Source organism: Camelus dromedarius, chromosome 14 (assembly GCF_036321535.1).
Source record: "Camelus dromedarius isolate mCamDro1 chromosome 14, mCamDro1.pat, whole genome shotgun sequence".
NCBI lineage: Eukaryota > Metazoa > Chordata > Mammalia > Artiodactyla > Camelidae > Camelus > Camelus dromedarius.
Window position 1 is genome coordinate 68320989 of NC_087449.1, and position 27310 is coordinate 68348298.

Here is a 27310-nt window from a genome sequence, read left to right on the forward strand (position 1 = left end):
CCCTGGGTGATCTCAGGCGTCCACATCCAAACACAGGAGGGTTCCTGGGTGTCCACCCTAAGGATCAGCCTTCCTTCCCCAAACTCCCAAACCCAGGAGCCCACAGACGTCCCACTTGGACAGCGACTGCGGCAGCTCAAGGCGACTCCGCTGAGCGGGGCCGAGGCTCCTCCTAACCCGTGCCACCCACGCCGCCTATCTCAGCCAGACCCAAGCCCAGAGGCCTTCTAGACTGCTTTTTCCCTCACCTCCCTACCAGATTTCTCAGCAAGTCCCGTCCGCCCCCGTCCTCCCCTCTCCACTGGACTCCCGCCATCACCTCCACTGTGGCCGCCCGCCTCCTGCCCCCCACCCACGGTCTGTCCTCCAGGACCCTCTATGGGACCACGTCCCTCTGCTCATCCCAGGACACTCGGGGTAAAACCCAGAGCCTCAGACTGCCTCCAAGCACCTCAGGACCTCGCCCGGCCCAGCACCCTGACCTCCCCTCCCAGACCCCCCTCACGGGACCCTCCAAACAGCCCTGACGGCACCCGTCACATCTCACTGTCTCCTTCACCTCCACCCTCCCTTTCCAGTCACTGCTTCCTTCTCATCACTGGGGTCCTGGGGGCTGCCTTCCCGGCAACACCCACCTGCCCCACCCGAGTGCCCTCTCCTCGAATGCGTCTCTCCTTGGAGTTTCCTCATTCGTGTTTGTGCAGGTGTGTCTGTCTGTCCGCTGCCCCCAAGGGGAGAGGGACCGCGCGTGCGCTGCCTTCGGGTGGCGCCTCTGAGCCAGGAGCACAGGAGGGGCTCAGGGAGCACTTTCCAGTGAACAGCTGAGTGAGGGATGGAGCGCCAGGGGACACGGCCAGTGGACCGCAAGCTCTGATCCCTGACCTGCCTGTGCAGCTCAGTTTATACAAAGCATTTTCTCCAAAGGAAGCTTCCATTTCCTCCCAGCCCCACTGGCTCCCCGCCCCTCATTCCTCTCCAGCACCACCTGGGCTGGAGGAGGAGGAAGGACCTGCAGCCGCCGCAGGAGAAAATCCCCGGCCAGAACTAATGAAAGCTCCTCCCGCCGGAGTGAGCTGAATGGCCCGGCAGACAGCCATGCCCTCATTCCTGGAGCCTGTGAATACGACCGTGTTCCGCAAACGGGCCTTTACAGACACAGTTAAGAGTCTCCCAGGGAGCCCTCCGGGGCGACCACAGTGGGCGCTGAACCCAGTGACAGGCGTCCCTGTAAGGAGAGGGGAGACGCAGACACGGAGGGGAGAAGCCACGTGCGGACGAGACCGCCAGCTGTGCAGCACCCGAGCCCCGGCGTTGGAGGGCCCTCGGGAGGGAGCAAGCCCCCCCACACCGTCATTCTGGGCTCTGGCCTCCAGAACCAACCGGGAGAGAGGCAGTTCTGTTGTTTTAAGCCCCCCAGTTTGCAGTGATTTGTTGCCGCGCCCCCAGGACACTCGGATGTGGGAGAAAGCTGGCCCTCTTGTGGGAAGCATGCAGGTGACGGAGAGGTACGGGGCTCCCCCAGGTGCGAGGCTGCCCCTGGGATGTCTGGGACCAGAGCAGGGATTCTCGGGGGGCAGGGGCACCTTGCAATGTGGAGTCGAGTCTGGCTGTCACAATGACTGACATCAGTGGCGTGGGGCCGGATGCTCCCCGCCCCGCAGTGCGCAGGACAGACCCGCTCCTCCACGGGCGGACGGCCCTCCGCCCTCTGTGACTTCGAGCATCTGACGCACGTCTGGGCTCCAAACGCTCTGAGCCCACGGAGCCTCCTTCATCACCAGGGACAGACGCAGAATATTTTTTGCGTGATTTTAAGAAGCACCGACGTTTCCAGGAACTCAACCACCAAGCACAACGAAAGGAGGCTGCAGGCTGTGTTATTTTTGTCCTGAAGGTCGAAGAGAACTGTCCACTGTTTCAGAAAGTCACCTGCCGTCCAGGCCCAGGGGACACACCCGCCTCGGCTCGTGTTGATTGCAGCACCTTCCTGGTGAAGCCTGGGGTGGGCATGAGCCTTTCACGCCTCATTATGCCTCCCAGGGAAGATGGGCCCGGATCAGCCTGTCGTAAGTCACCTTCCTTTGTGCTTCCGCTAAATCAGTCAGGGCCCTGCACGGGTTTTCAGATAAACTGGTACCGGCAGGTTACGTTGTCTATGAAAAGACGCACTGAAAGGGAGTCGGGGGCACTGCCAGTGTGTATTAGGAACTCGAGCCCTGGGTCGGGGCGGGTCAGGAGGCCTGCGCTGGAAGCTGGCCTTCCCTCTCTGCTCCTCGGCAGCTCCGCCCAGCCCAACCTTCTCCAGCTGCCTCTGTCCCCAGAGCCCTTCCTCCTGCCCCGTCGCCACAGAGGACACTGGCGCTCTCCTTCCTGCGGAGGTGGGGACAGAGAAGGGGACCCAGCTGTGTGCCTCTTAGAGGCTCTGCCCTGGGTCCCAGGACATACCCTTGGAGTCCCGGCTGGGGCCCGGGATGCTGGCCTTTCCAGACAGTGTGTGAAATCACACCGCGTGGGTATCTGCCCTCCGCGCACCTTGCTGTGGGCTCTGCGGGCGGGGAGCCCCCTGGAGCCTCCTGAAGGCCCAAGCAGCCAGGAAGGCCCTTTGGTCGTTGGACCTCGTGCATGGGCCGGGGCGTTCCCAGTGAGGACCATGGTCTCCTCTTAGACTTGGGCCCCCGCTCAGGATGTCCTGAAGCCTCAAGCAGGGATGTGTGGTGGGGAGGGTCCCCCGGAGCCACAGAAAGGGCCCTGCTGGGGGTGAGGAGCACTGGGGCCAAGCCCACTGGCCCCTGATTCTCAGTGTCAGCACCTCCCTGCCCCCCCAGGGTGGGTTTGAGAACATGGGGGGTGAAGCCCAGCTGGGAGCCTGGGCCACTCATGATGGGTGGTGGGCAGAGGGGACCCTGGAGACAAGCAGGCTGTCCCCGTGCAAAGGATGCTTTAGCTCACGACCTCCCCCAGGGCGGTGCCCCCACCCCCCACACATAGGGGCTGTGGGCGTGGCTCATTGAGGGGTTCTGCTGGGTTTCCAGGGGGGAGTCTGACGCCCAGAGCCTTCCAGGGCAGGTGGAAGTCACAGAACAGCTAGACCAGTGATAGCCAGGCTCCCACGTGTCCTCGTCCCAATACCTTCGAGGGAGCAGCTGAAGGACACAAAACAAGCAGCGCCTCCCGGCACCTCCCACACCTCCCAGCGCCTCCCAGCACCTCCCAGTGTCTCCCAGCACCTCCCGGCACCTCCCAGCACCTCCCGGCGCCTCCCAGCACTGGCACTGCGCCATCCCCCGGGGGGTCCACACTCGGAGGGGGCTCCCTCACTGCTGCCCTGGACCCCTGACAGCTCTGCGCTCCACCGGAGTGGACACGGTCGAGTCTCAGAACAGCCATGGCAGGTAAGGAAGCCGGGACTCCCCAACGTCACGTGCGCAGTGGAGGCCACACCACTGGCCATCGGGTGGGTGGCCAGGGCCTGAGGCAGGTCTGGGTCAGATGCTCCCCCCCGCTGGTCCAGGCTCCGTCCCCTACAAGCCCCGCTCACCGGCCACCTCAGCCGGGAGATTCTGAGCCCCTGCTGCAGGCGACGAAGCTCCCGCTGAGAGAAGCGTCCTCCTCCGTTACCACTGCTCATTACCCCCGACGACAGACTTCAAGGCGGAGACTGGACCTGGTCGGGAGCAAAGACCAGAGGCCTCGTCCTCCCCTCTAACCACGCAGCCCGGCCATCATGTGTCTGCCTGCAAGCGGGCCTGAGTCTCCGGGACGGCGGGGGCTCTGCGGAGCCGGAGCGCCACTGGGGCCCGATCTGCCGCGGGGGTGAGGACGGGGGCGCCCCTGCCAGGTGTATCCCCACGGGCCCTTCCACAGCAGCCCTGTCACGCAGGGCGGCTCGCGGGCAGGGGTAGGGGGTGGGGAGGCACATCTCACCCCAAACGGCGGCTCTGAAACCCAGTCTCCAGGGTCTGCCGAGCTGGCCCTGGAGCTGACCTGTGCCTGGAGCTGCTGGGCCCGCCACCTGGGCCCCCGGATGGCAGGGTGACACTGGAAGACATGGAGGTCCCCAAGGACCTCCTTTCGCTGACGACAAAATGGGCAGGGGAGCAGCACCGAGTTTGTCTTCCTGACTCTTGGAGGAAGGACACGGGGCCTCGCACGGTCCTGTGTCAGGTCAGAGCCGCACGAGGGGCCTTGAGGGTTTTCCCTTCCAGCGCCTGTTCTAGAGGGGAGAACACGGTCCTGGGGTCACCTCCCGGCTCCCACTACCAGGCAGGCCTCTGGGCTTTCAGGGGCGCTGGCCTCGCCACTGTGCTGGGAGCTCTCCGCCCTCCACCCACTCCCCATCTCCCCGTCCTCTGCATGTGCGCACCCTCCCTGTCCATCAAAACCGGGCCTCGCTCACCCCTCCTCCCCGACCCATTTCCAGAGCAACAACTGTGCTCTCGCCGACCTCGCATGGTGACACTCCCTCTCGCGTCCTTAGCTGTCACCTGTCTCTTGTGCAAGCACGTGGCCTTCCCTGTCCGGCTTTCCCAAAGCGATTTTTAAGCTCCTTGGAAAGAGGGCAAGATGCTGGGGGAGGTTCCATCCCCTAACCGCCCCCTGCTGCTCCCACCCCGAGGTGCAGCATTTAATGTCAACTAAGGAGTGGACGGTTCGCTGCGCAATTGATCAGAAGCCAGAAACTCTAAAACCAGTTCTAACACAGTCAAATAAAAATCCTAAAAATGATGTTCTGTCTAATATTTAATCTCAACGCTCAGAATCATTCTCCCGTGAGTGGATGAAAACCATGAATTTAATCCACCGTATGTCAAACGGACCTGTTAGTGCCGTGACCGTGGAGGGGAGACTCCCTCCTCCCCGGGCCCAGGAGAGCCGGCAACCCCCCCTCCCCGCACCCTTAGAGGACACCAGCTTCCAAGGAGGGAAGCACCAGCGCGGGCCCCATCCTGCGCCTCCCGAGGGCCTGCTGAGGCCCGCGGCCCGGCGGGGGAGAGGGGGCCCGCAGCGCCAAGGCAGCAAGTACACCCGGACAGGCGCCGGGGTTCTGCACGAGTTAAACGGCCTTCCGATCGCAACTTCTCTTAGAAGGAGAGTGAGGCCCTGGGGGAGACGAAAAGCTTAAGAAGCACTAAATGCAACAAGGTGGAACAGGAAGGACGCGCAGGAAATAAAGGGAGCCGGCGACAGAGTCATCTCCAGAAGAACCCGGCCAGCTTCACGAGTCAGAGCTCATTTATCCACTTGGTGTGAACATAGCTTTGCTCAGCAAAAGCAGGGACGCGCTTGGAGAGGCTGGACGCGTCCCAGAGCTGTCGGCAGACACACAGGATCCGCCTGTGGCCGCGACAGGTCCCCACCGGCAACCGCAGCCCGCAGGACAAGCCACACCGCACTGATTCCGAAAGTCCCAGCTAAGACCCCAAAGACCCCCCTCGCCGCTTGCAGAGTGTAGGACGCCTGGGAAAGCGCCTTGTGCTCATTTGTTCATTGATGCTCTTACCCCAATTAAGCCACTCAAAACTTTTGAAGTTCATGAGTCATTTGCTTCGAATCTCTTTAAATTAAGGACGGATTCATTTCCCTGGCAGCAAACACCCAGAAAGTTAATTAAAAGGGGCTCAGCATTTAAACAGCCATCACGGCTTTAAGCAGAGGGGAGGGGCCCGTGCCCCTGTTACATCAGCTTCTCCTGCTTCCCCTCCCCTTCTCCCGGCCTTTGGAAACTAGTCCGTCCTCATGGGACTTGAGCCAAGGTCTCTCCACTCCCTGTTCAGGTCAGCTGACCACTGGGGCGAGAGAAGATGACAGCAGCCTGTCCCACCACGAGGACGCTGAAGGCCCCCTACTGACAAGGACAAAGCAACTTGGAAATCATCCTTGGAGACGCATGAGTGGGTTCCAATGTAAAAATTACCAGGCAGGACTGGGATGACATCGGAGCCATCGCATCCTTGAGCTGCTAGGTGTCACGAATACGTGATTGATCTAAATGGGGACAAACCTTGAATGATAATGGGGACCTTGGCCCCTCCTGGGCAGGACACCTTCTCAGAGTTGTGAACACTGGCATTGGGGAAAGCACCAGACGTGTCTGCACTGGCTGAATCCCAGGCAGTTGTAGGGTCTAGGAGTGTCTGGTCCAGGAAATCTTTACTGAGCACTAACCACGCGCCCGGGGCCCAGGAGCTCCTGTGGCAGGCAATTGAGGGGACTGAAACCAGCTGGCTTAGATTCCCCGCAGCTCCCTTTATGAGGCTTAAGATTAAAGCCCAGGAAACGACTTTCCGTTTTCCTCCTGGGAGACACTGTGATTCCAGACTCAGAACACGACCAGCAAGGGAGTTGTCACAGGAGGACAACGCTCCGCTGTGGGGAGCCCTCCTCTCCTGACCTCAGGTGAACTGCTGACCGTCCGACATTCACCCTCCGCCAGCACCTTGTGAGGCTGGAACTCAATACCCTGGTGAACCTGAGCCAGGTGATTTTCCATCCCAAGCAGTTCCCAGCTAGTGTCACTGCTCGGAGCACCAAGGTCAAGGATGAGGGCACAGGACCTCATCAAATGACCTCACCATGGAGCAGCAAATGGAGCAGCAACCTGGTGATGCAAATCATCACAAGGATAACAATCATCACTGTCGTCAGCACCACCATCACCACCATCACTGTTATTCCCACCAACTTCATCACCACCATCTTCATCACCACCATCATCACAACCACCATCATCACCACCATCATCACCACCATCATCACCACCATCATCACCACCATCACCACCATCATCACCACCATCATCACAACCACCATCATCACCACCATCATCACCACCGTCATCACCATCATCACCACCATCACCACCACCATCATCACAACCACCATCATCACCACCATCATCACCACCATCATCACCATCATCACCACCATCACCACCACCACCATCATCATCACCATTATTTCCATTATCATCACTGTCACCATCTTCATCGTTATCATATTAACAGAAGCCAACATGTACGAAGGAGCTATTATGTGCCAGGCACTGAACACCTGGCACGCACTATCTCACTTAATCTTTACAACATTATGAGACAGTTAATTCTATAATTCCCACCAAGGCACAGAGAGGAGCAGCGAGCCGCCCGCGCTCACACAGCTAACACAGTGAAGCCAGGAATTGGCGGGCGGGCAGCGGCACTCTTACCCACCATGCTAAAACTGGGAGAGACTTCTCAGCCTCTTTACTTGCAGGGTGATTCCTGCAGGAGGGGCCCTTGGATAATTCCGGCAGCTATTCCATATGATGTTAGCTCTGGAGGGATTCCAGAGGGCCCCCGCTCACCGGCCACCTGCCCATTCTATGCCCACCAAGGCCTGTGCTACAGACAGACTGGAAAACACAGCATCCACATTTAAACATGTCTCTACAGAAACAAAGACAACTCTCTAAATCTGATTGCAACTTCTTTGGACAACAGAGCTAACTTAACAACGTCTTCACATCACTTCCTAAAACCTTCCTTCCTGACTTTTTAGGGGTGCTCCCAGCTGTGAGGGGGCGCATCTGGGCCTGCTGGCCCTGACACCGGCAACCTGCTCTAGGAAGTCACTCTCCCTGGGTGTGAAACAACTGGCACGGGGGGCAGATCTTTAGGTGCCAGGCCTCGTGTTTTGTACTCGGTGTTGATTAACTGAATCCTCGCAGCGACCATCTAGGAGAGAGGTTTCTGAGCTTTGTGCTGATGAAAAAAATGAAGCCAGGAGAGAAGAGAACTGTCCCAGGGTCACCGAGCGACACGCAGCCGAGCCCAGGTTCACACGCACCCCTGCAGCCTAGAAACACACCGCTCACATGGCCAGCACAGCCCCCTGCCCGCAGCTCAGGGGCCCCCAAGACCACCCTGGCCACCCTAAGTTCTGCCCGAGCAGTGTGAGTGGAGGCCGTACTCCACAAGGAGCTAGGGACCCTGGTCTACGTCTGAGGAGCACGAGAACCCTCAGGACCCCGCTCAGGCCCTCAGCACCCCGGGGCGTGGGTCCCACAGGCAGGACCAGCTGAGCGTGGATGGACCCTGTCGGGGAAATCATCTCAGCACTTCCTCTCTTCCTGCCCCTTGAGCCGGCGTCTGCGGGCCACGGGCTGTCCCTCCTGAGCATTCAGCATCGCTTCCCAGAGTCAACACTCCTCTGCGTTCAAAGCAAACACACAAATTTTCCCCCCTTTTAAATTTGTTGTGCTAAACAAATTAACCTAGCACCAGATTAGATTATGAAGAACCATAAATCTTTCCCAAGATAAGCGTCTGTCATGTTGGATCGGCAGTGGCCAATGTACTGTGAATTAATTTGCTAAACCTTATAATGCCGGACCGGGCGTTTTACTTTAGTCATAACAAATGTAATTCGGAATAAATGGGAGCTAGTTTGCTCAGCCATGTCTGTACAGTAAGTGACGTATGCAGAGGAGATGGCAGCAAATGAAGGCAGTGCTAAATTCTATTACAATGAAGGCTTGTGAGTTTATTGAGATAAAAACGAATGCTTTGTAAACCGCTCTTGGGAGCCTGGCACAGAGATGTCACACAGGCTCTGTGTGTCTGTAGATTCTGGAAGGAGGCTACTTGGGAGACGGTGGAGGCGCCGCCCCGCAGACCCTCTCCGGTGATGCTCCCGAGCTCCCAGCCGCATCCCCGGGCCCGGCCCCCGGCCCCCAGCCTGAAATGAAGCTTGGGTTTGCTTCCACAGACACGCGGCTCTCTAGGGAAGAGTTGCTCAGGATAAAGACTGCAGGTCTCTCGTCCGGGTGCAAGAAGGAAGTAGGTCACAGAACAAAAGCCACCCACTCCACGGAAACCTGCCCGACTACCGACCGCAGCCCGCCTGCCGGCCAGGATGCAGGGTCTGGGGCACCCGCAGCATGAGAGGGACAGTGTGGCACCCCGGCTGCAGAGGGACCCTGAGGAGCCATTCTCTTCTGTCCTCTGGGTTCTGAAGAGGACCCGTGTCAGGCCCAAGCCCCGCGGAAGAGGAGAAGCAAGCTGGGGGTGGAGGAGGCGGCCCGGAGCCCCCACCCCTTTGTGCTTATGCCCTGGAATCTGCATCCTATTTTACAAGTCAGCAAATACGGCCCCTTAGTCTCAGGTGTGCACGCACAGATCCAATCTGTGAACCCGGGAGTCAGGCTGGGGCGTGGGGCCTAAGGGTGCCGGAGGAGGCTCGGAACACAGGGGACCGGGATGCTGTGCCCTCCGGCTAGATTTCAGGAGCAGAGCCCAGCCTGAAGCCGGGTACGTGCTGGGGGGTCACAAGTGAAGGGACAAGCTTTGGCCTGGGAGGTTTTCAAGGGCTACTCACTTCGAAGCAATTGGAGGGGTTACAGGAGGGAAAAGAAACACAGAGGAAGCTGCGGTAGATATGCTGAGGCCAAGAAGCGCTAATTGTCTACATGCACCTGGAATAACACGGGCAGAAGAACCAAAGCCATTCATCTGATCTCCGTCCTCCAAACACCTCCTAATCCATCTTGGGGGAAAAGAGAGCCCCAGCCTGAGTCAGTGTGCAAAGCCTCAACTAACACCGCAGGGAGTTAGTTCCTCCTGATGCCTGACCTCAGTCTTTCCTGCTGTGTAAGGTCATTCCTAGTTCTGAGCCAGTCCGGCAGTCGTCCCTCATAGGGTCACACCCTTGAAGGTTTTTGAAGATGCCACACAGCCCTACTCCATCAGCAGATGCGCCCACGTCTTACTCCTGGGCTGGCCCAGGAGATGAAGTTCTGCTGCGAAGGAAGCTGTGGCTCTGTGTCTGGTGGGGCTCAGACACCCTTAACACAGGCCAGGCGGGTACAGGGTCCACTTTCAGGCCACCACTAAGGAGAGACCCTCTCCCTTCTCCCTCCACCAGACAGAACAGCCTAGCCCCTCCCTCTACAGCACAACCCAAGTGTGCCAGGGCACACCCATGGGCAAGTTCATGGACACACAGCACCCCGTCTCTCCCTGAGGCACCGTTTTTTTTAGGTTCCACTGTTGGGGATTGGGGAGTCCCACCAGACAGCATCTCCCGGGCACAGCTCAGCGACCCTCCTAGGCCCCACCCCAAAGGCCCCCCCAAGCGGACCCCAACCAGAAAAGAGGTGCGTACCTGAGGTCTCCCCCAGAACCCGCGGGGGCTTGCTGTCTTTGTCACTGTCTTTGCTGGGACTGGCGGAAGGCTCCGTTGTGCTAACCCCAACCAGGATCCTACTCCTGGGGTCCAGGGGCTCGGTGACCCCTTTAGTCTGCAGCGTCATGGAGGTGGCCGTGGTGGCGGTGGCGGTGGTGGTGGCAGTGGCCACCGTTGTCTTTCGTGTTTGGAAGGTGGAGACTGTGGTGGGGCCGTAAATGCCCGGAAATGTGTTGGATTCCAGGGCCTCCTCCTCCCCTGTGGGCCCCCAGGCAATGAACTCTGTCTCCGTGGTGGGCCGGCTGCCGCGGAAGTCAAAGCTGTTGAAGCCGACCCCCTGCAGGTGCCTCCTTCCCCGCCTCAGGAGGGCCTGCTGGTCCGATGGGGCCCCGCTGCCCCCCACGGAGGACGAGGACGGGGAGGAGGAGCCCAGGGAAGGGCTGGATTTGGCAGCGGCTGGGGGCTTGGCCAGCCCCCCTTTGGGCACCAGAGCGGCCACCTGGTCCCTGGGTCTGTGCGCCCGTCGGGCCCGGACACCCGGCATCTGCCCGTGACTGTGACCGCGCTCCACGCGGGGCGGGCGGGGGCTCCACACGGGCGCCGGGACCCGGGCGGGCTGCCCGCTTTTAAAACTCCACAAGCGGGCCGGCCGGTGGGGCGGCCGGGGCAGGAGCCGGAACTCGGGGCCCGGGCCCAGGGACTCACACGACGGCAGGTCCAGGACGAGCTGAAACATGGCTATGAGTATCCAAGCATGGCTCCCCCGGGAGCAGCCGGGCCAGCGGATGGGCGTGGAGCTGCGTGGGGAAGAGAGAGGACAGTCAGTGTGGGCTCCCCTGCCTCCACCCGGCCCCCGCCCGACCTCGTCCTGAGCGCTAACCCCAGCTCCGCAAGAGGAACGAAACCCTTCATCAGTGGACTCCAAAGGCCAAGTCAAGTGTGGCCAGCTGATCAGCAACGCAGGAGCAGCAGCCCTGCCGTACATGAGCTGGTCCCCGGCCGGCACGTCCCGCCTCCTCCGGGGAGCCTGCCCGCTCACAGCTTCCCGGTGACAGTGACGGAACACTGCTGCCCGGGAGGGAGGGGGACCGGGTCTCAGGGCCCCTCCCCACCCGTCAGCTGGAGAGACGACCTCACAGGCCTTCCATCCCCGCTTTGCTTTGGCCCAGAATAAAACGGGGGCTCCCAGAGGACACGAGGGAGGAAGGGCAGGGCCAGGGACGAGGTCCACACCCAGGATCTGGGGCCCACCCTTCCCTCTGGGTCACAGAAGTTCCCGATCCAAGGAGGGGGCCGCCAAGCCTGCGGCCGCGTCCCAAGGTCCAGAGGGACAGAGGTTGCAGCTGGTGGGGCTTCACGTGGGTGGAGCACAAGGCCCCGGCATCCACTGCTCCGGGCCGGGCCCTGCACTCCGCAGACCCCACCTCGTCTCTCAGTCGAACATGCATATTTTACAGCAGGCCCGAGGCCTGCAATGCCACACACGTACACGGGCAAGCTTCTGACTTTTGGCCTCCTCCAAACCTCACTCAGGAGAAGATGTGCTGCGGAGAAGTTGCAAGTTCGCGGGGCACCGCCTCTGCCCATGTGCTTGCTCTGGGGACATCTCTGCTCCCTCGATTTTTCTCTGGGGGGAGCACCCTCTGAAACCCGATTACCCACCTCCTCAGGGCGGGGAGGCCAGAGGGGACCACCCCGCACCGCGCAGCAAGGGCAGTGGGGCTCAGCGCAGGCTGGGCCCAGGTGGCTCCCGGGCGTGGCAGGTAAGGATGCCACCCATGGCAGCCACATGGAGGGCGTGCGGACCCGGCCCACGCGCCCTCCCACCAGCGTAGACGATTGAGGCCCAGGGACCGGCGACAGGCACCTTCAAAGTCAGAGCTTGTCACCAACATCACGTCTGAAAATTGACATGAAGGCAGGATTTAGGAATGGGGCTGGGCACGTTCGGTTCAAAGGAGTCACGTGACTTTAAAAGGGACTCAGCACATGTGTGCGTGTCCCTGAGAGAGTGTGTGTGCACGTGTGTGTGTGAGTGTGCGCCCCCCGCTCTGCAGCCCACGTGCTCAGTGCGGACCCCTCTCACTGACACTCGGGGACACGCTGTCCCCGCCGGCCATCGGCAAGTCGAAGGAAGAAACACGTATTAATGGATCCCCAAACAGTCAGGCCCCGGTTCTCTCATCGGGAGGAAAGCGCTTTGCTGCAGGAACTGGGAGATGCTCATCATGCTAATGCGTCTGCACCGCGTGGCTGCCAGGGCACAATTTCTCTGCAGCCAGCCGAGCTCGGTGCAGGGGCTGCGGCCCCGCTGGCTGTGCACGGAGAACCACCCCCCACCATGCACACTCTAAGTGTGGCTCCTCTGCGGCCACAGTGGCTCCGTGAAGGATGGATGGTTTAGGACCTCGAGCTCTCCCACCTCGCTGCACATCTGGACACGAGTCCAGCCCTCAGGGGACTGGGGCGCTGCTTCCAGCAGGCGTGCTGCTTCAGCCTGGAGGGTGCCCTTGGCCATCGTCAGGCACCAGGGGCTTCCCAAGCACCACCAGGTACCACTGAGCCTACCACGCCTCCCCGGGCCTCACCAGGCATCTCCAGGTCCCATCAGGTCCCACCAGGTCCCACTAGGCCTCACCATGTATCCCCAGGCTTCACCAGGCACCACAAGTTACCACCACCTCACCAGGCTTCTCTAGACCCCACCAGTCACCACTAGGCCCCACCAAGCACTACCAGGAACCCCCAGGTCTCACCAGGTACCCAGAGACCTCACTGGGCACCACCAGGTACCACAGTCACACTGGGCCCCACAGGCCCCGCCAGGCCCCCGCAGGCTGAATGAAGAACAGCCACTCACAAGCCTGCCTGCCATCAGTACCTGGAGGCCCAGCGCCCCAGGAAATGAAGACAGCGGCACCTCAGCCTGGCCGGCCCGCCCCGGCGTAACTTCACACGAGGCTGTCTCTGCCCTTTTCCCCAATCGCGCGCTGTAATTGGTTAGCATAGAAATCCCTCTTTTCCACGCCACCCAGCTGTTACGCAGAAAAACATCCAACTGCAGTTGTTGGCGGGAAGAGTCTGGTTCGTTCTTCCTCTTCAAGGCCTGTTTGTCCCTCTAAAGTGGTGGGTTTGTTCACAGAGGGAGAGTAAAGCAGGCAAGTGAGCAAGTCGGGACAGAAGCCCCACCACCCGCAGCCCCCGGACCGGGAGCAGGGACGGCTGCCCTCGGAGGGAGGTCCGCGGCCCGTCCTGTGGCCTGCAGGGGACTCCTGGTTGGTCTCTTTACAAGGGTCAGATGCCCCACATCCTGTGCTCCGTCACCAGGCCTGCTGCCCCCCTGCCGGATCTGGTCCCTCCTGGACTCGCGTGGGAGCGTCCTGGGCAAAGATGCACTGTGGTTTTAGGGGATTCAGCCACATCCGCAGGGACCACGTAGGCAACAAGTGACCTCTGCCCTCATCCCTCCAGCTGGTCCAACCAGGCAGGACCCCAGGAACACTCTGCCCTCCCCTCTCATGCTCCTCAGCACGGGGCTGGGAAGCCCCCAGTTCCAGACCCATTTCACAATTAAGAGGTTCTCCAGGATCCACCCACACATCTTCTTCCCCGGGGTGGGGGGTGGCATCTGGGGCGCTGTCGGTCGTCTCTCAAGATGGGAGAGGACCCCACACATGGGCAGGGGCTGGTGACACCACTAACCATCAGAGCTGGTGGTGACACGCCGAGAAGGCCAGGCCATGGTGCAGGCCGAGGTGGGACGGCCTCCCCCCAAACTCTGAGGCATCCACAGACCCCTAACGAACGTGCCTCCACTGCAACCCCACAGGGACTGCCACCAGCAAAAAAGCCGGACACTTCCGAGTGCCAGCGAGGCTGCGGGAGACGGGGCGTCTTGTGCACCGCTGGTGGGAATGCGGAATAGTGCAGCCATCAGGCAGCCTGCAGGGTCCTCCAAGACACAGGGTTCCCAGCAGACCCAGGAATTCCAGTCTTGGGGATGAGCCCACGTCCACACCAAAGCGGGTACGTGACGCTCGTGGCGCAAAATTCACGGCAGAAGGAAGGGAAGCTGCCTCAGCACCCTTCACCTGATGAGGGGTCAAGAACTGTGACCCCGGGCCGGGGAAAGGTATGGCTCAGAGGCGGGGCGTGTGCTTAGCGTGCGCGAGGCCCTGGGTTCAATCCCCAGTGCCTTCACCAAACATTAATAATAAATGAATGAATAAATGAATGAATGAATGAATAAATAAATCTAATCCCCTCCCCAAAAAGAAGGGTGGCCCCTCACCGCAGCAGAACGCTACTTGGCCGTGAGAAGGAAAGATAGTTGCTACCATGGGGATGAACCTTGGAAACATTCAGAGAAGCCAGTCACATAAGGCTCTGTGTAGTTCGAATCCACTTACACAGAACACCCAGAATCAGGGTCGGTGGGGGTGGGGCCTGGGGGCGGGGGACTTAGGGAGCGACGGTTAGTGGTTACGCGGTTTGCTTTAAGGGCGACCAGACTGTTCAGGAGTTAGTAGCCGTGGCAGGTGCACAGCCTTGTGGATGCACTACAACCACGGAACTCTACAGTTTTAAGGCGTGAATTTTAGGGCGTGTAAATTAGGTCTGAAGCAGCATTCGAAGGTGCAGCGGTAGTGGACAGACTGACTCGGGTGGGCCGCGCTGCATCCTCACTCTGTTCCCCGTCCCTAAAAGGTGCGAGGGAAAAAGGATGCTGGGGCCAGAGCCGGCCTCTGCAACGCGCGCGTGCAGCTAAGACTTCAGATCCGTCCACACGCTCCTCGCCTGGGTGTCTGGCTGCGGCGTCTACACCCTGGGCAAGGCGGGCCCCGGAGGGCGCCCCCTGCAGTAACCCAGACTTTCAGACGAAGCAGCAGCTCCGCCAGCCACCCCACCGCACCGCTTCCAAACTGGAAGCTACGCTCCACCTCACTGTGTTCTCCAGTTTGTGGCTTGCTTCTCTCCCTGTTCAATTTTTATTGAAATCTGTTTTCCCCCAAGAGCAGTTTAATAAGATTCAACAAATTGAGATTCAATTCAGTACCTTCTGTATGTTTTCTTCTCCAAAGAGAATCACTGTCAGTTAAGGGAGACAAAGACATCTCCACTGAAGGGTGTACTTCTCCCCGAGCAAGGGGTCTGCAGGGCTCCCCCCTGCCAGCAGCCGGCGCCCGCTTGCCGGAGCCCTGGGGCCCTGAGACTCAGGGCTGGGCCGGAGGCTGACACCGGAGCCCTGGGGCGGCCTGGCCCCAAGGCCACCTTGAGTTCCAGGACGAGACGGGACCTGGAGGGTCCGACGTGTGGCCAGTCTGTCTCCTCACCCCATGCACCCCCCCCGCGAGAGATGACCGAGGAAGACCCCCACCCCTGCACGTCTGCCCTGGGGCTTGTCCGCAGCCGGTTTGGGGGACGAGCCACAGTGGGAAGAACTCTCTGAGGCTGGCCCGGGTGTGGGCTTGCTGCTTACGCCCTGGGAGTACCAGGTCTGCAACCTTCGAGGAAATGGCTGGAGCAGGCAGCACTGAGGGCTCCTCGCCCCCTAGGAAGACGAGACCACCCCGATGGCCCCCCAGAAACGCCTCTGAGGACGCAGGTGGTGCACACGCCGATGCGCTTCTTCCAGGACAGCTGGTTCACAGACGTCCCTGTGCCCATGAGGGCGCCCCCAATAGCCCTGCGAATGAGGGCGGCCCCCCACCTGGGGCCCAGGACCCCAGGGAGCCCCCACGGAGCCTACCTGCGCCCCTTCCGGCAGGACCCTGTGTCCAGACGACTCTCACTCCCACTTCACTTCTGTTGGTTTGTTTGCTTAAATAAGCTTTTCAGGTTAGGGTAGGTTTAGATATACAGACAAACCGCACGAGGGCGCAGGGTCCCTGTGTGCCCCCCTCCCAGATGCCCCGAGGTTCACACCCTCCCTCCCTCGGCTGAGTCTCTTAAAGCTGAGGGAAAGCGCGGGTCCACCACCAGGAGCCCAATTCCGTACTTCATTAGGACTTCACGTTTTTTCTTCCAGGAGCCCTCTCGGGGCACCATGTGACGTCGGTTATCACGTCTCCTCGGGCCCCTCCCGGCTGTGGCGGCTGCTCAGACCTGCCTTGACAGCTGGGAGGAGGAGGGGTCAGGCAGTTTGCGGACTGTCCCTCTGCTGGGGTCTGTCTGGTGTTTCTCTCATGGCGAGACTGGGGCAATGGGTCCTTGGGAGGCACCAGAGCTGCAGTGTCCCCCTTGTCACGTGGCATCGGGGTGCCTGTGGTCATCACGACCAAAGTGACAACGTTGACCTCGGTCACCTGGTGACGTCCCATCTGCCAGACGTCCCACCCCTTTCCACCCAGGTCCCCAAGCATAGCACACACTCCAGGGAAAAAACCCATTTAAAAAATTTTTTTTCATTTTATTTTTTTTGGGGGGAGGGAATTAGGTATTTATTCATTCATTTATTTACTGGAGGTGCTGGGGACTGAACCCAGGACCTCAAGCGCGCTAACCGCAGGCTCTACCACTGAGCCACACCCTCCCCCTCCCACTTTGTTTTTAACTCTTTGAAACTCACCCATTTGCCGGCCAGGCTGTGGAACGGAACAAATCTAAGGAAGCAGCCGTCCCGAACAGAGAGGACGGTGGGTGAGTGACAGGCACGGCTTCCCCTTCCTTTCACACCTGCGTTCCCCGTGCTTGTCGGGTGCGGGCTGGCAGGGAGGGTCGGGGCGCTCCAGCTGAGGACTCGCCCCCCAGGGGGCCGGCGGGAGGCTGGAGGGAAGAACCCCGAGGTTTGCTCTCCAGCACACGCAGGGTATCTTCTCCGAGAACACGGCAGCATGGTTCTGCAGAGACTGGAGACCCAGGGGCGGCAGGCTGGGGTCCTGGCTGGATGGAGCCTGCGGGGAGCCACACAAGGAGTCCCAGACCCCAGGGCTGAGATGGAGGGGAGACAGCAGCCACGCACCAGCCCTGACCTTGGGCGGAGAAAAACTCCTGGTGGGGTGAGCCTTCGACTCACGACTCTGTCCTCCTCCTGGTAAAACGTGCGTCCCATCAGGAAGAGACGTTCGATTCCAGGTGCGAGGGCAGAGCTGGCTGTGCGAGGTCACACCTGATTCTGCGCTGCCCCAGTTCTCTGCCCTGGAGAGCGAGGGACATGGTCTTCCGTGCCAGGAGGCACCCATCTCCTCTCCCTGCACGTGCAAGCCCCTGGCGCCCAGACACGCTCGGGGAGCCTCCTTCCGCCCTGGGTCCCCCACCCCCCATCACCAGCAGGACGGCAAGCCTGAGACCCGGCCTCCCTGCTCAGGGGCACAGGTCCCTCTGTCTCCGCCCCTCAGCTCCGGAAGGGAACACACACTTTCTCCTGGAAAGCAGTCATGGTTCAATTTTCCTAATGAAAAAATGCAGCCGGGATTCCCTTGAACCATGTTCCCAGCCTGATGTCACCGAAATGTCCTGTCTGAGTGGCTCCTCACTCAGCCCCGCGACCCGCGGGGATTACAGCATCCCCCCCTCTCAGGGAAGGCCCTCAGTCCCCGAGGCTTCCGTCTTCCATGGCCCCAGCGGGGGGTCAGGTGCACACGTGGTATCTGACTCTCAGAGACGGAGCAGTGGGGACGGTCCATCTGTGTTGGGTGGAAAACTTCCAGCGTGACCAGCGCCTCCTCTCCTTCCCTGGAGCGGAGGGTCAGCCTCGGGGTCTGGGGTCCTCCTCGCATCTTCCCGCTCCTGGGCGCTCGGTACTGGGCGAAGCATGGGAGACTGGTCTCCTGACGGACCCACTTGTCCTGCAGCATCTGTGGGTGGGTGCGCTCACCCCAGACCCTCATCACCCACATGTCGACAACATGAGACCACACACGAAGGCGCCCGGCTGGGTCACTGCAAGTCTAGGACACGAGGACTTATGATCTCTGTGCTCAGGAACCAGGTCCCAAGCATCCTAGACCGTGGGACCAGGCACACATGAGAAGAAACAGCCAGATCAAGCCCTCAGACCCGTAGCCGCGGTGACTCGGCTCCCCGGACAGTCCGTGCAGAGGCCCTGCCCCCGGGGAGGCACCTGGGCGGGCACCGGACCGTCCCAGCCTTCTCCAGCCATCAGGGCCCTGGGTGGGGGGCCCAGGGAATCCTTTCACGGGCTCTTGGAGAAGGTAACAACCCCTGGGGGGTCACAGATGCCGCCAAGTTCACACCGACGGTGTGTCCCAGTGTGTCTCACTGGGGGTGGGGGAACCAGGCCGCCGCAGGACATTGAGCAGGGCCTTGAGACCGCCTTGCTTATCAGCAGCTGGGGAGGGAGGCACTGCCACCGGCGTCCAGTGGGCAGTGACCAGGGACGTGCAGAAACTGCCCCGTGCACAGGACAGGCCCCACCACGGAGGCTTGTCTGGCCCCAGGGTCCTCAGGGCTGAAGTCAGAAGCTCTCGCACACAGATGGTTTGCCCCCCCTCCCCCGGGGCCTGGTGAGGTGGGCTTGGCTATCTTTATCTCCAAGAGGAAAGAGGCTTGGAGATGACCAACCCACACAGACTCCAGAAGTGGCGCTGTGTGTGGGGACAGAGGGGGCGCACAGCCGGCTACCTGACTTCCCTGTCCTGGCGCTGCAACCTGCTGGCTGTGTGAGTTTGGGTGATCCACGGAACCTAAGTCTCAGTTTCCCCACCTGTAAGATGGGGTGACAGCCTACAGGGTCTCATGGGAACGCCACAGAGACTAGGTTAGGCTTGGCTCCTCGGAAGTGCTCCCAAGCCTCGGCTGCGGTCCCTGCATGCCCCTGGTGGCTGTGGCGGTGGACGGCACCCCGGGGCCCGTCTCCCTCCCCTGGGAGCGTCTGCAGAACTCGGAGGCCCCGGGGGCTGGTGCACGCCAGGCTTCACAGGTGCTTGGAGGAGACTGAAGGATGGCAACGTGCTGGCATTCTGGTTGCCTGGGCAACGTGCCCGAGAGCATTCCGGAGGAGTGAAGTGGTGACAAGCGGTGGGTGGGAGCACCGTGGGCAGAACGCTCTCCCCAGGAGCGGGGGGGGGGGGGGGCAGGGTTCCCGTGTGTCTGAAGCTACAGCTCCCACGGCTGCAGCCAGGTCCCTGCTGCCCTCCTGCAACCGTGCCACAGGGGGACAGCGGGCAGGCTATCCGGAAACAGCGGCCCCACGAAGCGCCCCCAGCCCAGTCCGTCCCCTCAACTTCATGTCTGTGCCCTCCCTGGGTAGCAGCTGCCCCCGTGGCTGAGCAGCCTCCCCGGGCTGGCCAGCCCGCCTTGCCAGGTACCTGGGCCACACCTCCCGTGCTCCCTCTGCAGGTGGGGGCAGAGGTCTGAGACGGGCCCCCAGCATGAGCTGATCCATCTGAGCGTCAAGCTGGTATCTCCTCCAAATCTCCCCGGGCAAAGCCAAACATTCACAGGAGCTGGGCAAGAACCCTTACGTCTGGTAACCTTCCCCACCACCGAAGCCATCTCAGAGCAAGGACCAGAGGCCCCGGAAAGGCAATGTTGATTCTGCAAACCCCTGGCTAGGGTTCTCAGCCCGGGCCTTGCCCGGGAACCATCCGGTGGGTGGAGGGTGGTTACAGAACCTGAGACCCAGCCCCCCTGCAGACCCACTGGCAGCATCCCTGGGGACGGGGTCGAGCATCGCTAACGTTTTGGGAAGCTCCCCAGGGGTGCCCAGGGTTGAGAGCTAAGCAAGGTGGCCCGTTCCTCACTGGGACCCACTTTAATCCTACTTCGTGTCCATTTTTAAGAAGAGATAGGATGGGGGTGGTGGGGGAGGGGAGAAGGGATACTGCAGGCTAGTGACCCTTCAGCACAGGGGTCCGGCACCACGTGTCCCAGTTCCTTCCAGGAGGGCGGTCAGGCTGGGAAGATGCTCTCGGGAAAGTTCTTGCACGATCGGGGGAGGAGATAAGAGCCAGGGCGCAAAGGCGTGTTTGCGGAGAACTGCACTGAAGAGGGCTCATGACGCACAGAAAGGGCCGGCAGGCACCGCATCCGTCACCCACACGGATGGAGCCCCAGCCCCGCCCCGCACACTGGGCTAAATGCTCGCCACGCACGGTGACCCTCCCAGAAGAGCTGCCGCTACCCTCATCTCGCAGAAGAAAGAAAAGCACGGAAATAGAAGCCGTGTTTTGCTCTGAGAAGACGTCTCTTAAAAATCCAACTGATAGCAGGCGATGCTGAAGGAGGCACACGTCCAGCCGCGGAGGGAAGCTGGCTCTGGGAAGGACGCGCCCCTCTACGGTTCTGAGAACTGTCCCGGGGTCTCTCTGACGCCGAGAGACGTGCGTCCCTCGTGGAGAACGTCCCGCGAGTCTCAGACGCTGCTCCTGGCAACAGATGGCTCGCTACCGACAGCCTCGTCCCTGAAAGGTGGACTCAGACGAATAAATGTTGTCACTTCCAAGGCACCCACGAAAGTTCCTCTCTCCTCACGGGAAGCATCTATTTTAGCTGCGTTGCCATTGTTACGACGTATTTGCGAAGCTTGGTACACGTGCTTTCACAGGCACTTTTAAAGCCAACAAAGGATAGAGGAGGACAGGGAGGGAGTCACAGAAGGAGGCAGGGCTGCCGTGGGATTTGCAGAGACAGGGAAGGGACGCCGCGGATGGAGGTGGGGAGGGCGGGGCACGGAAGGGAGAGCAAGGTGGCCAGAGGAAAGCTGTGGGTCAGGCGGTTTTGGGCTGAAGTCTGGCTCCATCACCAGCTCACCAACCTTGTGGTCTGGAGCAGGTCCCTCGATCTCCCCTGGGCACCGTCTCCTGAGGTGGTCACGCGCCCGCCCGCTTTGCACCAGGGGATGTGACAAAGACAAGACGCCAGCAGAGCTCTTAGCAAAGAGCCAGCTACGCAGGTTAGGAACGAGAGGAGGCCTGGTCTCAGGCCACAAGAGGGTGAGGCAGGGCAGCTGCGTGGCCAGGGATGGAGAGGGAGGGACAGCTGGAGCCCCAGCTCTCTCCACGGGCCTCCAGGCCGCCCCTGACGTCTCTGACCTCCGGAACCCCCGGGACAGCTGGGGCCACCGCTCGGAGGGGCTCAGAGTGGCTGAAGCACAGCGGGCCCTCAGACATCAGAAGGTAAACTCGAGGAAGACAAACTCTGCAGTTTCAGGGCTCAGCGTGGGCGTCACGGAGGAGATGAAATGACAGCGGAAGCCGGAGAGGTGCAGAGCCTCAAGCAGAGGAAGGAGGCCCAGCGGTCAGGCAGCTGGGGGAGGGGCCCCAGCAGCCTCGGGGGGCGGGGCGGGGGCGGGGCAGACGGCCTCGAAGGTCCTCCTGGGTCTGTGCTGCGCAGATTTCAGGTAGGAGGGAGGAGGGTCTGCTTCACAGCCAAAAGCAGGCCCACCCCACCTGAGGGGACGGGGGAGCCCGGGCGACCTCAGGTAGCGGTCTCCACACCCTGCTGTGGAAGTCGTCACCCTCGGTCCTTTGTCCCTGAGTGTAAGCGAGGCTGAGGTGCACGGGGCCAGGGACTCACACGGCAGTCTGCGTGGGGCGCGGGGGTCCTGAGGATAAGTGCGGTGGAGGCGGGGCCTGGAGAACAGGGCACGGCGGGGGCTCCCCCGTGGTCCGTTGAACACCGCAGCGTCCACAGATGGGGAAAAGAGGACACGGTAGCTTGGAAATGAGCTGGAGTTGCCGGAAGTCCATGAAATCATCCGTGCGAATCTACAATGTAGGTCACGTTCTGCCTCATCTCCCGCTACACAGAGTTCCCGGGTCTCCATCAGGTGGGGGCGTGGCTCCGCTGCCCGCCCCCCCCCGCCCTGACCCCCCACCCCCACGGAGGGGGAAGGGCAGGGACACAAGTCCCACTGGGCTGCGGTGGCACCACAGGGGCGCTGCCCTGGGCAGTGGCAGGCGTGACGGGCTCACCCAGCACCAGCAGCGCCACTGGGCAGCCGGGGCCCACTGTCCGCGGGGCCGGTCCTCTCTAGGTCCTCATCTGGCCGGCCTGTTGACCCCATCCATGCCCTCTCCCTCCAAGTGGCCAGTGAGGTGATGGATGGTTCAGAGATGTCAGCGCACCTGCCCAGGTCACCAGCCAGCGGGCGGTGCCTCGGGGACCTGGCACTGGCCTGCAGGGCTCAAGACTGCTTTGCAGCTGCCTGAAGCCCTAGGTGCAGAGTGAGGAGGGGGCCGGCCTCCAGCCAGTGGCACAGGCAGATGGAGCCGGGGACCTCCTGCCCGATGCGGACAGCCACAGCTGGAGCATGAACAGTGACGGGGACCTTACTGCCTCCAAAAAGCACTGAGCGAGTGTGGGGCAGGGACTTGGGGAGAGAGACTTCTGGTGTCATTTCCACCCCGCCCTAGCCGTCCTGCAGGGACTCAGGACCTATCCACCCCCTGAGCAGCACGCCACGTGCGGGCCACATATTTCCGGACGCACACGGACACACAGACTCACGTGGACGCACAGGTGCACACATGTGCATACACAGACACTTGCACACGTGTTCCCAGCTGTCCTATTTCTGGTTCTCCCAATGTCCCCTCCTGTGGCCCAGCTGTGAAACCCGCAACTCTGGGCACCATTTCCCTGAGTCTCCAAGTGGAGGCCCAGGGTTCAGCCACAAATGCAATTTGGCAAAAAGTTTATGGCATGGCCACCGCGGGCACGAGGACAAAACACTCTCTCTGGGGAAATTCTTCCTAAAACACCCCAGCGGAGCTGAGTGTCAAATCCGGCGGACAGGCCCACTGTCCCTGGGTGTGACCTCTTGGCGGGACCCAGGACAGCGCCCACTGCCTCCCAGCGAGCAATGCCTTCTCTTAAGGTCAGTCTCCCACCTCCCGGGATCCTGCTATAGACCGACTTGCGTCCCCCAAATTCATACGTTGAAATCCCAACCCCCAACATCTCAGAATGTGACTGTGCTTGGAACTGGAGGTCTCTGAAGAGGTAATTAAGGTAAAACGAAGTCACTGGAGGGGATCCTAATTCCATGTGACCGGTGTCCTTAGAAGAGGAGGCCAGGACACAGACACACACAGGGACGGCCACGTGAGGACACGGGGAGAAGACGGCGGGGACACACCAAGGCGAGAGGCCTCAGGAGAAGCCACGCCTTGACCTTGGGTTGATCTTGGATTCCAGCCTCCAGGACAGGGAGACGGTGAAGGTGTGTTGTTCAGGCCCGTCTGTGGTACCCGTCAGCGGGGCCCGAGCTGAGCAGGACAGGGACCTTCTCTCTCTCACCGCTCCCGCCCGCAGGGCTCAGGGCTCAGGGCCCGGCAGGTCCCCATCTTCCTTCTCTCCTGGGGATCTGGCACCACGGCTCTGGACTGTACGTGCAGGGGTCACTCACGCACATGACGCCACCTCAACAGGTCTGGACCTGGCTCTTCAGCCCGGACCTCACCACCGTCTCGGCCAGCTCACGGCAGGACTCAACACGGACATGCAAATCCCTTGTCCACCTTAAAATGGCGCACCCAACAGCGCACCCGGGGGCCCCGCCAGTTACCAGGTGTCACAGACAGCGCTCTAATGCCACCCGGGCCCGCCTTGCCCCGCCCTGCCCCCGGCGGTCCGCCCATCGCTCCCTCCCATGCAGGGGCGCTCAGCCTGCGCACAGAGACCTTGGGCTGGACCATTCTTTGCAGGGGGAGCTGTCCTGGGCACTGCAGGATGTTTACCTCCTTCATCCAGAAGACGTGAATGGTACCCCCAGGTTGTGACAACGGGGAAGGCCTCCTGACATTGTCCCAAGTGCCCTGGGGCCCAGGGCTCCGGCTGAGGACAGCTGCTGTAACAGGCACCAGGACCTGTCCCCTAGTCTCCACTTCCACCCTCGCCAGGCTGCCGTCCTGCCCGACTCCACGCTGTCCCCAACTTCACACTGACTCCCCACCATCCGTCCTCCACGCAGCTGCCCAACCGCACGCTGCTCCTTCCCGCACTGCCAGGGCACTCCTCCCTGCAGCCTGAAGGGCCAGCGGTGCAGCCTCAAGGGCCGGCCCTCACCCCGCGGGGTCCCCCCGCCCTCTGTGCTCCAGCCCCACACGCTCTGTACGTGCTGCCCCTGCTGGTCAACTGTCCGTCGAGGGAGCCCTGATTCTCAAGCCTCTCTGACCTGTTAGGACCACTCTCAGCGCTGCTGGCCGGCGGACACTGAGCCGTGGGCACCCAGTCTGGCCGTGCTGGTGGACCGCGGGAGGACTTCGAGGGGATGCTGGTGCAGGAGGGCAGGGGGAAGCCCTCACTCTGTCTCCTCCTAGCCTCAGGGAGGGGTGCTCCGCAGCCCACAGGGGGATCTCCTTTACCTGCCCGCGTCAGGGAGCAAGACTCCCTTCCTGGCACTAAATGTTCTTAAGGCGAGTTGGCGGATGTCCCTCTCAGCTCCCCGGCGCCCGGAGCGTGCGTGGTCGCCCCACTGGGGGAATGAAGGGCCCCTATGCAGCCTGTGGGAGTCGGAGCTCTGCTGTCTCCAAGGAGGGCATCCTCCCCCTCCCACCGCCTCCAGGAAGCCACCATGACTTCCTCCCACACCTGCCTTCCTCTCTCCTGTGTTTCCTCTGATGCTCAGAGTCTGTCTCCACCGGTGCCTGCCTGTGACGTCCAGTGACCACTGGCTGACCCCCCACCCCGTTACGGGGGTCTCTGAGTCCTGGCAGCATCACAGGGACTTCTTCAGAAGCTTTCTCCTTAAGAAATGGGAGAGGGGCCCAGCCCCGCGGACCTCCCACACCCGTGATGAGGAAGGAAAATTGCAGCAGAGGTGGACTTTTATTGAACTTGATTCTTACTATTAATTATGCTTTAATACTAAAGTAAACTGTGCTTCTTAATTTTGTTTTCATCAAATTATTGTGTAACCATTGACAAAACAGCTACAGTGACGGGCACTGGGGATCTGTAAAAAGGAAACAAGGTGCCACCCCACCCCACTGCCCTAATCCAGCACCCCGCCCAGGGCCCGGCTCACAAATATTCATTCATCCAGGGAGCAAACAGATGAGTGAATGGATGGACGAGCCAGGGGCTCACAGTCTACTTGGGGAAATTGGGGGTTTTGTTGACAAATTCCTGGAGGAAGGTCTGGAAGGGCCTCATGGGAGGGGTGCAACCCCGGCGACCTCGTGCGGTGGGGACTCGGGCCCTGCAGCCCCGGGGCCCTGCAGCCCCGGGGCCCAGCCGCTTCTCTCTCAACCAGGAAGTTCCCCGCTGGGCTCCTGTCCTTAAAAGAAAAGTTCGCTCCCATTGTAAAGGTGGGAAAGGTCTGGACACCTTGGCAGACCCAGCTCGGCGTCGCAGACCCGGGAGGCGAGGGCGTGGCAGCGGCCAGCCCTGCCTGGGGAGCCGGGAAGGGGCCAGGGCCCGGTGAGCCTCCTGAGCCGGGAAGGGGCCAGGGCCCGGTGAGCCTCCTGAGCCACCTGGTGCAGCTGCTCCGCGGGCCTCCCAGGGGAAGTCGGCAGGTCTCTGGGCGTGGACAGCGGTGAGGCCCCGCTCCGCTCCTCCAGGGGCGGGGCTGAGCCTAGTCCGTCCCTGTCAGGGAGCAGACACACCCCTGGAGTCAGCAGGGGTGCAGTGGGTGCCACTCGTGCCGGAGCTGGGAGGCTCTGCGCTGCCCCCTGGGACTCAGCCCGGGCCAGGCAGCCCGTGAAGGTGGGCACCTCTCTCCTTGTTCACAGGGAAGAAAACAGACCGCTTCTCTGACGTGCCTCGGCCTGCGGCTCCCGTCCCGCACGGGGACGCTGCCCACACGCCCAACCCCCTCCGCCCCCTCCAGCCTTCACGGCCGCCCCTCAGGGAGCCCAGCGCTGGGACGCGTGCAGAGCACGTGCGCCTTCGCGCTCACGGCCCAGCCGTGTCTCCAGGCCCAGGACACCCAGACTCAGGATCCCGAGGCCTGCCCAGGTGCGGCGCTGGAGGGGCGTCTCCTCCGCGCCCTCGCGCCCTCGCCGCCTCCCCGCGTCGGCCCCGCGCCCTGCGGCCCAGGCCCCGCCCGCTCGCGGGGGGCTCCGCCCCCTTTGCCTGCGGCTCGGAAAGCGGCTATTTCAGGAGTAACAGACCGCTCGTTGGGCTGTTAGCCGGGCCCCCCTTTGGCAAGGGCGAGCGCGGTAACCCGCTCAGTCAGCTGAGCCCACCCTGCGAGCGCCGCTCCGACCTGTGCGTAACTGTGCCTGAGGCCGCTCTGGGGCAGAAGGGTGCTGGTGTTTCCCCCTCTTTGCTCTGCCAGGAGCGGTTTGAACGCCCCGTCCCCTCGTTCCCTGTCCGTGGTCTCGGGAACACTCCACGGAGGACAGAGTCCCAGACCAGCTGCTGGGCCGGGTCAGCCAGGAGCCCTCGTCCCCCCGCCCCCAGGAGGCCTCGCCTCCACCCCACCCGCCAGGGGAGCCCCTCAGACCCCCGTGCGCCCCAAGGAGCCTCTCCTCCGATGGGTGTATGCCACCTGCCTGCCGGCTCTGAGCAGGGCCCCGCGGAGCTCGGGCCCCCCCAGGGGTCAGTGCCCGCAGAGACCCCGTGCCTCGGCCCCCACTCGTGGAAGGGGGCGCTGCTCTCGGACGGCCCTGCGCTCCTGGGTGGGTCCGCTCCGCGGACGTGGGTCACCCCCACGGCGAGGAAAACAAGACAGAACATCGCTCGGGGGCTCTCTGTTCTCCCCCGGAATTCCATTCTCAAGTTAAGCACTTGTTTGTTTTGAAAGCAGAAGCTACACCTTGAGTGTTTTCACTAAGTAAGTCTACGTTTGAACATTTGAACATCGGCCAGCATATCTACATTTCACCTCAGGACTTCCTCCCTCCTGTATCTCACTGTCTCTCTGTCTCTGCCTCCGTGTCTCTGTCTCACTGTCTCTGTGTCTCTGTTTCTCTCTGTCTCTGTCTCTTTTTGTCTCTCAGTCTCTGTCTGTCTCCCTGTCTCTGTCTGTCTGTCTGTCTCTGTCTCCCTGTCTCTCTCTCTGTCTGTGTCTCAGTCTGTCTCCGTGTCTCTGTCGGTCTGTCTGTCTCCCTGTCTCTCTCCCTCCCTCCTCCCTCCCTCTCTCCTTCCTTTCTGGGACCACAGTCTACAAGGAGCTCACAGACATGGGTTAGGCTGCTCCCGGTTGGGCCCCCCAGGCCCCAGCCAGGAACCTGCCACTGAGCTGGCCCGGGGCCAGGCGGGTGGTGGAGGGACACCACCTCCTCAGAGCCTGGGGGAG

General features: G+C 61.5%; 1 protein-coding gene across 2 annotated transcripts in view; it reads right to left on the bottom strand.

Moving 5' to 3' along the window:
• The window catches only part of AJAP1 (adherens junctions associated protein 1), a 111438-nt gene that overhangs the window by 48269 nt on the left and 35859 nt on the right, over positions 1–27310 (bottom strand). For both annotated transcript variants that reach the window (XM_064494135.1, XM_064494136.1), the window contains exon 2: positions 10141–10958. In XM_064494135.1, coding sequence (XP_064350205.1) covers positions 10141–10958 — 818 coding nt within the window. The remainder of the gene's footprint in view (positions 1–10140; positions 10959–27310) is intronic.